Below are 11,455 nucleotides of genomic sequence, written 5' to 3' on the forward strand. Positions count from 1 at the left end.
GGTTCCCGACGACCGGCGCCCCGCCTCTCCCTGCCCCTCCCCTGCCCTCCTCAGCAGCTCGCCGCCGAGCGGTCAGTACAGCGCCCCGAGCTGGACGTTGGAGCTGCCCCCGCCCGGAAGGCTTCCAGCGCCACGCGGCGCGAGCCCCGCCAGCCCCTCGCGCACCTGCTTGGGGTGTGGCCTCAGGGAAGGCGCTCCTCGATTGGTGCAGAGGTGACAAAGGCCACGCCCTCCATGGCTGGCGTACTTAAGGAGTTGGCGGCTCGGCTCCGCTCACAGCGCAGTGGCTCGGCCTCGCGGGAGAGGGTCCTTGCGACGCCACCGCCGCTCGGCGACCCCGGCTTGCTTCGGCCACCATGCCGCGCTCTTTCCTCGTCAGGAAGCCTGCTTGCTCCCGCCGGAGGCCCAACTACAGCGAGCTGCACGACTCTTCTCCCGGTGAGTGGACGTGGACCCCAGGGGTGGGGGTTTGGCGAAGGGGAGCCTTTAGGGGAGGGAACGTGGGGAGAAGGGCGAGGGGCCAAAAGCGAGTCAAAGGCCTCGGCGCGGGGGAATGGGAGGAGGGGTACGAGGAGCCCGCGGCAGGTGGATCGGACTGTTGGGGGAAGGCTTTTAGAGGTCGACAGTCTTGGTTTGAGGGCAGTTCTCAGCCGCCGGCAGGACCCCGCGAGCGAGAAATGCGAACGAGATACTTCTTTGGGAGAGACATCGGTCAGCGGCTGGGAGGAGTCTGGAGTTCCGAGGATTTGGGGGTTGGGGTGGGAGAAGAGGGGTGTATGAGGAGGGACAGTGGGACGCGGCTGGTGCCTCTGACCTGGGGTGATTGAGGACTGGGGGGCTGGGATCTTGCCTTAGGCTGGGGATTTGCGGAATTCCTACGAATGACCTCCTTGGGTTGGGCCTGGGAAGGGGGGAAATCCTTCCTGTAAGATCTGGAAGCTGCGGTGGAAGAGCCAGAACGTGTCTTTGATTTATCTAATACATATGGAGTGTCAGCCCCATTCAGCCCTGGCCCACGCAAGGCTAGTGTTTGTTGACTGACTGAATGATTGAACACCTGACTGTGCCTTTCTCTCCGTCTCTCCTCAGAGTTTACCTTCCAGCAGCCCTACGACCAGGCCCACCTGCTGGCGGCCATCCCGCCTCCCGAGGTCCTCAACCCCACGGCCTCACTGCCCACGCTCATCTGGGACTCTCTCCTGGCACCCCAAGCCCAGCCGATTGGCTGGGCCTCCCTCCTCCCCCAGGAGATCCCCAAGGCTATTGAGCTGACCTCCCTGTCCGACGAGGACAGCGGAAAGGGCTCCCAGCCCCCCAGCCCCCCCTCCCCAGCTCCTTCCTCCTTCTCTTCCACCTCAGCCTCTTCCCTGGAGGCTGAGGGTTATGCTGCCTTCCCAGGCTTGGGCCCATTGCCCAAGCAGCTGTCCGGGCTCTCAGGGGCCAAGGACCCCCAGGCCCGCAAGGCCTTCAACTGCAAATACTGCAACAAGGAATACGTCAGCCTGGGCGCCCTCAAGATGCACATCCGCAGCCACACGCTGCCCTGCGTCTGCGGCACCTGCGGGAAGGCCTTCTCCAGGCCCTGGCTGCTCCAGGGCCACGTCCGGACCCACACCGGTGAGCGCCCCGCAGTCCGGCTGCCGTCTCCCTGATCCCCACAGCCGCCTTTCCCCGCTCGGGCGAGGCTGGGCTTGCCGGCGAGTTCCGATCGTAGAACCGAGTTTTAGGACTCCCAGCTCAGGCGCTCGGGGGACCTGGCCCTCTGCAGTCACAGTTTCCGAGCCAAATGGGCTGGCGCTGGATGTGGGAAAGGTGCAAGCAGCACCTTGCTGTTGGAGCCAGGTGTGAAGGGGCCCTCCCCGCCCCGCCCTCCCCCAGCCCACCCCCTACCTCAGCCAGACAGGATGTTGTTAGAGGCCCCCCACCTGGCTCTGACTGCTACTCTGAGAACTTCCTCAAACCTTGGGCTAATGTTTCACTCTGAGCCTCAGTTTCCTCATCTGCAAATTGAGTATAAGGTATCTGGGGGTGTGTGTGTTGGGGGGGATGTTTCTGTGAGGGTTAAATGAAAGAATACAGAAAGCACCTGGGATGGGCCTGGGACGTGACCGGCATGCACCAAAATGGTAGTCGGTATTTGCTTCCATGCTGTGTGACCTTTAACAGGTGATTTAACTTATGTGAGCCTCAGGATTAGGATTGGATAATCATATAAGGCAGATTATGATAGTGTTTTATAGGGTGGCAATCAAGATTCGGTGGCTCTGTAATCACTTTATAATAAGTTATTACCATGATGGTTCTCAGATCTGCTCTCCCCACCCCAGAGGGAAGTAGATAAGCTCAATCCTATCATGCAGACCCAGGAACACCTAGGCCCTGGCTGGGTAGCTCAGTTGGTTGGAGTGTTGTCCCAATGTGCCAGGGTTGATGTTTGGGGCTGCTTTTAATTTTTCATTATAAGTTTTCTTTTTATTAGAGATAAACCTTGATCTGTTTTTCCACTCATCTGTGAATTCATTCATTAGTTGACTCTTGTATGTGCCTTGACCAGGGATCGAACCTGCAACCTTGGTGTGTCAGGACAACGCTCCAACCAACTGAGCTACCCAGCCTGGGCTTGGGGCTGCTTTTTAGAGAGTGACTGTTGAGGGAGAAGGTTCAAGGGTCATATTATCAGCTTTGGGGTCAAGCTGTCCAGTTGGAGACTCAGTTCTGGCATTTCCTGGCCCAGGGGCTGACCTGTGAGCCATGAGGGTCAGTGGGTGGTTTGTGAGTAATGCATTTTCCAGGCATTGTTGGAGTCCTTAACACTCCTACAAAGTGGCCCTGGCACCCTCCCCAGCCTGCAGACTATTGCTACCCATTTCTCTCACTTGGTGCACAAATGGCCCTGATTTTCACATGTAAAAATCCAGCTGTCTGGCCTCTGTTCTGTCCTGGGTGCCTACCCAGCTGACGGGGTTCTATTGGGGGGAGGGTGTTGAAACCCTGGGGTGCCCCCCTGGCCCTCCTTCTCCAGTCATGGGACATTATTTTAATGTAAAGGCATGGCTCAGCACAAAAAGCTTGTTGAAATTCACCATCACCACCCTCATTGACACCCTTTGTGCGCCTTAATGGTGGCTCCAGTGGGTGGGGGCGGGCTGGGTGGAGCAGGTGCACAGGGCAGCGGTGCCCAGCACCTGTTCTGGGCCGCAGCTGCTGGCCCACAGCGTGTCAGGCCCCTTTAATCCGGGGAGTATCGCATGTACAGTGCCCCCCTCGGCGGCCTTTGTCCCTGCGGCCTGGTACCGATTTCACACTCGCCAGGAGCACCAAAAAGGCCTCTGGGGGTGGGGGTTCTGTGAGGGGTGGAGGTCTGTTCTCCCTGCTTGCGCATAAACCTGCACCCCGTCACATCCTACGAGGCCTCCTTTCTCCGGGTGTCCAGGCGTCTTAACACATTGCATGAGGGTGGCGTTTGTGCCGTGGGCGTTTGCTGGGTGGGAGTGAGAGCCCGCAGCCTCCTTTGCCTGGGTAGCGCCGTGACTCCCGCGGCGGCCCTAAGAGGGAGGTGCCATAATCCCCATTTTACAGATGAGTAAACTGAGGCAGAAAAGGTGCTTTCCCAAGTCACAGCTTATGAGGCTGGAGCCAAGGGCTCCTTCACCTCGCCAAGGCGCTCAGAGGGAGCTGCCTTGCTGTGCCTGGGGGAGTGCAGACCTCCCTCCCCTTGACCAGACCTGCTCACAGTGAGCTCTTTGTTCAGGAGGGAGTGTGCGAATGAGGAAGAACCTCACTTAGACCTTGTAGAATGCAGGCGTCAAACACTTCAGGCCTGGTATGCAGAAGGTGCTCGGTCACGACAGGAAATGACGTCCCTTCCCCACTCCTCGGGCTAGGCGGCTCCGTCTGCCTCAGGAGAGGGAGCCTGTGAGTGCAGGATTCGGCAGTCAGCCTCAGGCCCTGGCTTCCGGATCCTCCCTCCCGATGCCCAGCTCCAGGCCCCAGGCGCCCAGGAGGCTGGTGCAATTCATTCATTCCCTGCTCCTTTGGATTCCGGTGCTGGCGTTTAACAGTGGGCCATGGTCCAGGGGCTGGCTGATCAGTGGGAGGGTAGGAGAATTGTGGTTTTTGGAAAAGAATATTCCGTGTTACAAAACAGTGCCCAGCACCTAGTGGGAGCTTGATGAGTATTTGTTTAATGAGTTAACTACTCTGACTTTTTATCTGGGAAGTGCTGCACCCCTAAGAAAAAAACAAAACATAACATTACCAATGTTTTTGGGCTGTGAACTAGATCCTCTTGGTTGCGGCAGGAGTTTTGAAAAGACAGTAAACAGTGTAATCTGGTGGAGACTGACTGGTTTGGTTTCTCCGAGGCCTTAAAAAAAAACTTATTCATTGTACAAGCACTTACTGAGCACTTACTGTGTACCCAACCCTGTGTGTAAGACGCAAAAGCAGTCCTGGCCAGGCAGGTGGCGTGAGGGTCACCAGTGGGGAGGGGTTTGAAACAAGTCCTAAGGTAACAGGTTCCTGTAGCCTCTCGTGGGGCCCAGCCCCTGGACCCTGGACTGCAGGCTTGGAATGGGTTCAGGGGAGGCCATAGCCCTTGGGGGACTCAGGATGATGGCGGGGCAGAGAGGAGGCTTGAAATTACCCCAAGTGTGATCAGCTTCCATTTGGCCTAGAGCAGTGGCCCAACTTGCTGGGGGGTGGGGAGCCCTGAGGAGGCCTTTAAGGCTGTCTCTTAGGCTTTGTCCCCAGATGAAGCACATTCAGGACTGATAATAAGGAATCCCCACCACAGCCTCCTTAGCTGAGAGCAGTCAGTGGAGGGCTAAGTAAACATCAAGGCCTCCAGAGTCAGGCCGTTTGGTCCTTTCCAGGCAGCCTGCATATGCCACGTACAGTCTCTCTGCCTCAGTTTCCCCACCTCTCAGCTGCAGCCAGCATGAAAGTAAGGAGAAGTGTAAAATGCTTTGATGGGGCAGCACTCCCAATCAATCAAAACCAGGCCTTTGCACATGGGCTATGGCCTGGTTTTTCAGGGTCATGGGACTCCTGGGTCATGGGGTGAGCAGGGCTGTAAAGCCTGGGAGGGGAGGAGCAGGGATTTCAGTAAATGTCAGCTGGCGTCCCAAGCACCTTAGCAGTCTCCTGACGGCCACCTGCTTTCTCTCCCCAGGGGAGAAGCCCTTCTCCTGCTCCCACTGCAGCCGCGCCTTCGCCGACCGCTCCAACCTGCGGGCCCACCTGCAGACCCACTCAGATGTCAAGAAGTACCAGTGCAAGACCTGTTCCCGCACCTTCTCCCGCATGTCCCTGCTCCACAAACACCAGGAGTCCGGCTGCTCAGGGGGCCCCCGCTGACCCCCGAGCCTCCTTCGCCTCTCCAGACCCTCCCCCTGCAGCGGCCTCCCCCAGCTCTGGAAAGAAGGACCACCCATGTCCTCACCACCATGGAATTCTCTTCTGAGCTCCCCTTTCGGCTGTATTGGCCCCACAGACGCTGAGGACCATTTCCCCGTCGGTGTCTGCTCCGGAGCCTCAGTTGGCTCTGTGGACGGCTGATGGGAGGGTGGCCCTTTCTGTGTGGGCTTGTGTATCCAAGCTGCTTGGAGCAACAGGACAGAAGCCAACAGACTGATAGGGGGCTCCCACCCACTCAGGGGACCCCACTCCTCCCCACCCCAGAAACCCTCAGGCCACCTCTCCAGGAGGTGTAACTGCAATAATGCACCCCCGGGGCACCCATGGGCCTGTGGGGGCGGTCGCTGACTGAGGGCATGGCTAGACCCCAGGATGCCCTCAGGCCGGGGCGGCTATTTCAGCCTCCAGTTGGTCATGGTGGCACCTGTTTCACGGGCGATTTAACAGCGTCTCAAAAGGGAATGTGAGTCGTTGCCATCACTTGTCGGGGGCCCAAGTAGGGTGCTTCGGCCCAACCAATGTGTCTCCCAGAACTATTTTCAGGGCCCCAACAGATGGGCCCAGGAGGAAGATGTTTACATTTTTTAAAGGTACACTGGTATTTATATTGCAAGCAACATTTTGTACTAAGGAAACGTTTGTATAGTTATATGTACAGTTTATTGATATTCAATAAAGCGGTTAATTTATATATAAGGAAGTCCTGGTTTTCCAGAGGAGTGGGTATTTCCAAGGGCTTCTAGGGAGGGGGCAGGGGCAGGGTTTCATGGAACTCATATTCCTGACAGAGCTTTAAATCATGTCCTCTTACACATCATGTGACTTTGGATGCCTGGGTTTGACAATCAGGGACCTTGTTTGTGCAGACGGGTTTTCCTCTGAGCCCAGTGTCCTGTGTGACGTGGAGGTTGGGAAACACCTGTCGCCGGCTGGACAGTAAGGGTGTGTGTGCAGGCTCCTGCACTGTGTACATGTGGCCCTTAGTCTCTCATTGTGCCCTTTTGAAGCTGACCAGGCCTACGGGCTGAGATGCCGGCTTCCTGGGTCTTATCACCCAGACAGGCTGGGGGCTTGGCCCAGCGCTCCAGGCCTTTGGGAGAGGGCTGGGCTGCTTCTCCCAGCTGAGCAAGCGGAATGCCCTGAGCAAGAAGGGGACAGAGGATGTCCTTCCTGTTTCCAAGGGCTCTGGGCCCCACTCTGGCCTCCCTGTTGGACCCACACCTCCGTCTGGCTGCTGGGTACCAAATGGCCTTTGATGCAAGGAAATTGTCTGGCTGGAGCCAGGAGGGTGAGAAGCCAGGCCAAAGGGTAGGGGTCATTCAGCTTCCTGCTCCAGGACAGGACGGGGAAAGACAGTCAGCCTGCGTCCTGGGCCAGGATAATTCACTCCGGGCTGGCGGGCTGGCGTGGTGACTTCACCTCTGGGGCCCTCCTGGGGCCAGGAGAAAATGAGTGTCCTTTTTGAGCACAAAAGGTGCTGAAGGTGCCAGTTTCCTGCGGGGAGCTGAGCAGGCGTCCCGGAGCTCAGAGCCCCGGAGAGTCAGGCTGGGGGTGGGGGGAAGCTTCGTGTTCCAAAGGAGAGATGATTCTTTCTTCTAAACAGGAAATGGTGACCCGCAGGCTGGGAGCAGCCCTTAATGACTTGCAGCTTTCCTCCCAAAAGAAAAAAAAAAAAAAGTTCTCTAACAATCACCAAATTGTAGCCGGCCTCCCTGAAGGGAAGTTAGAGAGTTGGGGGAAAGTTAGAGAGTTGGGAGGGGGGGCTGTAGGCGGTGCTGCAGGGGCTCAGCACCAGTTTGCTGAAGGCCTACTGTGTCCTGGGTCCCCAGGCTGCCGTGTACAGCCACCCCACAGTAGGTGCTGACCTTGATGGTGAATGAATGAGTGACTTCGCTCAGAGGGACAGGCCTGGAGGAAATCCCCGCCAGCATTTAAAATTGGGTCTATCCTGGGAGCCAGGGATGCCTGGCTCACGCCCCTGACTCGCAGGGCGCCCGGAGCAAGGGTCTCCTGGACCCCCAGATACTGCCTCTATAAAATGCGGCGCTGACAGTGCCTTCCTCTGGTTTTGATGAGCCCAGTGTGCCAGGCCCTGTTCTAGGCCCTGGGGTTACAGCCGTGGACAGATGGACAGTCCCTGCACTCACGAAACTCGTGGTCTAGCTGGGAGACAGAAAACACAGAGTGATTAAATAAACAAGCCACTTTCCTACGGTGCCGGTGACGGTGCCAAGATGGAATTAAAGTGAGCACGTGCTGGAGAACCCTGGGTGGGGCTCCCTCAGATAAGGTCCGCAGGCCGGGAGCTGGAGAGTCAGAGGCTGGGACGGGCTGACATTCCAGTGGAAGCCTGAAGGAGAGAAAGTTCCCGTCAGGGCGGGGTGCAGCAAGTGCAAAGACCGAGGCTGGGAAGAGCTGCCCCCACCCCCAGAAAGACCAGCAGCCTGGGGGCTAGGGAGGCAGGTGGGATTCGTGAGCCCTCCGGAACCTGCAGAGCTCCCCTGCGGTTGAGATCCCAGCGCAGCCCAGAGGGCAGACACTGGGGCTTTGAAGTGCGGAGGGCTAAGGCCTGCTTCCCTCTTATGCAGATTCCCGGGCCCCTGGTGGAGGATGGAGTTAGTGGGTGTGGGGAGGAGAGAAAGAGGCTAGGAATGCGGCTGGCCTGGGCCTGGCCTGGTGGAAGCCTTGGGAAAGATTGGATTTGAGAAGCATGGGGCAGGCATACCAGCAGTACGGTACTGGGCGCACCTGGGTGCTGCTAGCAGGTGAGTTATCTGGACCATTAGAAGGGGACCTTGGGCCCAGTGGGACAGGGTTGGGGTGGAGGTGGGGATAAAACGAATGAGGACCGAACAGCCCAACTTGACATGGAACAACCACATCGCTAAGTGAAAGAAAAATAATAATAACATGCAGAACTTGCTGCCTTTTGTGGGAAGAAGAGGGGTGGAAGTGAGCATGATATCATTCTCACTTATATTTGCCTTTGGAAACTCTAGGAGGATTTACAATAATCTAATGAAAGCATTCTGGGGGTGGGGGAGGCGTCAGAGGAGATGGAACGGAGTGGATGGGGACAAGAGGGAAGTAACGGAGACAGGCTCTTAGATTTTTTTTTTTTGTTTTTTTTGAAGCTTTTGATTTTGAAATAACTTCAACTGGGCAGAAACGTTGTAAGAAAAGGACACTAAACTGGAATCTTTCATTCAGATTCTTCAGTATGTTAACATTTTATCATGTCTGCCTTCTCTCTCTCAGACACATACCCAGCTATTATTTTTCTCAGAACCATTGGAGAGCAAGCGTTTCTTAAGGACAAAAACTTCCTCTCGTATAACCACAGTTCGATGATCAAAATCAGGAAATGTAGCACTGCTGCGATGTTGTTGTCTCATCCAGAGTCCTGATCAGTTTTTTCCAGCTGTCCCAGTGATGTCCTCCAAAGCCCCTGGGAGGGTAGGGGTGGAGAGAGACCCAGGACTGCAGGTTGCATTTACTTGTCCTGTCTCTTGACTCTTTTATTCTGGGATAACTCCTTTCTTGGAAGTTTGCAACGTGGACATTTTCGAGTCGTTCAGGCCAGCTATTTTGGAGGATGGTCCCCAAATTGGACTTTGCCAATGCTTCCTCAAGATTAACTTTGGGTTGTGCACTTCGGCAGAGTCCCAGAAACGGCATGTGTCTTCATGAAAGGTCGCGGGAGGCACACGAGGTCAGTTTGAAACGTTACTGCTGACACCAACTTGAACCACTTGGTGACGGTGGCGTCCGGCAGGTTTCGCCGGGATAGAGTTCCTCTTTTCCCCCTTTTGTACTGAATCCATATCTTGTGGAGAGACATTCGGAGACTGTGTGAATAGCCCCTTGTTCTTCAAACTGCCACTCACAAGGTTTAGTCCTCACTGGTGATTTTTGCCTAAATCAGTTACTTCTGTGGTGGCTGCCAAATGGGGATTTTCTAGTTCCATCATTCCCTCTGTTTTTATTGGTTGGCTTTCTACTGTAGGGAAGAGCTTTCCCTCTTCTGTCCGGGTGGCAGCTCAGAGCCGTGGGGTGGGGAGAGACGGGACAGGGAGCGACAGGGTCTGCTGGGGCCGTGAGATCCTCCCCTGGCGTTTTCTTTCAAGCGAGTGCAGAAAATAAATTGGCTGTAAAGCTGATCGCTATGCAATGTCCAGGCAGGCAGATCTGGGGCCAGGGCCACCTCTGGGCACATCTGGGCCCCATTAGTGACCTGGCAGCCACTCACGGGCGTCCCTTGAGCTGGGATGGGCAGTATTCTGACAGGCAGGGATCTGGGTCCTCCTTGCTCCTCTTTGCTTTCAAATTGCCAACTTCACACATGTTTTGGGAATATATTTTTTCATTTAAAAGCATGAAGAGGTTAGATGTGAGGCTCAAATTGTGTGTGATCAACACCCTATCATGATGCCTTTGCCGTCCCTGGTGTGATGCTGTGAATATCTTTGTAGATTACAGAAATAAACACATATATTTACATGCACACATGGCTCTAATCTCACAGGAAAAGCCAATGTCCTCACCTGGGCCACAGGCGCCTGAAGAACTGGCCTCTTTCCCATCACCTGCACCTCTTTCCCTCCCCCACCCCCTCACTCCCTCCAGCTACAGGGGGCCTTCTGCCACCTCAGGGCCTTTGCACTTACAGTTCTGCGAGGAAGACTGGGCCCTGAGAGAGCCACTTGGCTTGATTGCCCCACTTTTGTGTTCCAGTGCCCTCCCTGCTGTTTTTCTCCATGGCACTTGTCACCATCTACAAACGACGGATGTCACTGTTCACAGTTTCTCTGTTGACTCTCTCCCGCCAGCATGTCAGCTTCACATGGGTGGCAATTTTGTCTGCTTTATTCACTGTGGGCCCCTGGTGCCTCACGTCTTGAACACGGGAGGCATGCACTCAGTACAACTTTGCTGAACGGAGGACGAACGCATGCGTGTGTGACCCGCGGAAACACAGCGTGATCGCCGCTCTTAGGGAACACTTGCTGTGGGACAGGCACAGTGCTGAGCACTACATGTAGATTAACTCATTAAACCTTCACAACCGACTCCAGAAAGAGGAAACCAAGACACAGAGAGGCTAAATAACTTGCCTAGGGTCACACATCAAGTGACAGAGCTGGGATTTGAACCCTATGTTCTTTTATTTCTTTTTTAAAGTTATTTATTGATAGATTGATTTCAGAGAGAGAGAGAGAGAAAAAAAAACTGATTTGTTGTTCCTCTTATTTGTTTATTCATTGGTTGAGTCTTATGATTCTTGCATGTACCCTGACTGGGAATCAAAACCCTTATCTTGGCTTCTTCTGGAGTCTCCTAGTCATCCTGTCGTTCCCTGGTTTGTAGCTGGATTGTTTCAATCTCTGCCGTCACCTTCAATTCACAGTCTTCTTCTGTGTCCTATTTCTCCATGTTCTTTCTTATAAAGGACCCCAGGGATTGGGTTAGGGCCCACCCTAACCTGATAACATCTACAGAGACCCTATTTCCAAATAAGGTCATATTCCCATGTTTTGCAAGTTGGGACTTGAACATGTCTTTTCAGGGGGGACACAATTTGACCCACTCCAGGCGGCTAGAGCCGAGGGGGCTGCCCGTGTTTCTCAGGGCCTGGAATGCATCCGGGAGCTTTTTATTATTCACTTGCCAAACACTGAGGGAGAGTCAGGAAGCAAGCCTGGAGGGGGGCCTTAGCGGGACGAGGGGGTGCTGAATTTTGCACGTGTTCTTCCTGGAACAGAGAGGGCCAAAGGCACAAGCTGCCCTGACCCCTGATCTCGGAAGGTACAGTGTGGGGACGCGGGGGAGCCAGCAGAGGTGGGAAGCGGTCAGCTGGGAGTAGGGCGAGGACCGCGCAGCCCTGGGGGGGGGGTGCGGATTTTGGGTTTATCCTGAGAGCCCTGGGGAGCCACGGGAGGGTCTGAGCCGGGGAGGGACTGAGTGGGTTTGTTCTTTGGGAAGATCCCTTGGGCGGCTGTGTGGGGAGCAAGGAGGTCCCAGGCCTCTCCGTGGCCCA

General features: G+C 55.4%; 1 protein-coding gene across 1 annotated transcript; it reads left to right on the top strand.

Annotated features, from left to right (window-relative positions):
• Window positions 1-291: 291 nt before the first annotated feature.
• SNAI1 (snail family transcriptional repressor 1) lies at window positions 292-5,706 on the top strand. The gene is made up of 3 exons (XM_090285316.1): window positions 292-438; window positions 1,090-1,617; window positions 5,174-5,706. The coding sequence occupies exons 1-3, from the start codon at window positions 357-359 to the stop codon at window positions 5,356-5,358; spliced, it is 795 nt and encodes a 264-aa protein (XP_090141442.1). The 5' UTR covers window positions 292-356; the 3' UTR covers window positions 5,359-5,706.
• Window positions 5,707-11,455: the final 5,749 nt, after the last annotated feature.

Source organism: Furipterus horrens, unplaced genomic scaffold (assembly GCF_987537825.1).
Source record: "Furipterus horrens unplaced genomic scaffold, mFurHor1.1.pri manual_scaffold_8, whole genome shotgun sequence".
Taxonomy (NCBI): domain Eukaryota; kingdom Metazoa; phylum Chordata; class Mammalia; order Chiroptera; family Furipteridae; genus Furipterus; species Furipterus horrens.

What these genes read in the sequence shown, in the direction of transcription:
- SNAI1 (XM_090285316.1), top strand. Translation starts at nt 357, where the DNA reads ATGCCGCGCTCTTTCCTCGTCAGGAAGCCTGCTTGCTCCCGCCGGAGG. An exon ending in GCTGCACGACTCTTCTCCCG is followed by an intron (nt 439 to 1,089) that starts GTGAGTGGACGT and finishes GTCTCTCCTCAG; the next exon opens with AGTTTACCTTCCAGCAGCCC. An exon ending in CCACGTCCGGACCCACACCG is followed by an intron (nt 1,618 to 5,173) that starts GTGAGCGCCCCG and finishes TTCTCTCCCCAG; the next exon opens with GGGAGAAGCCCTTCTCCTGC.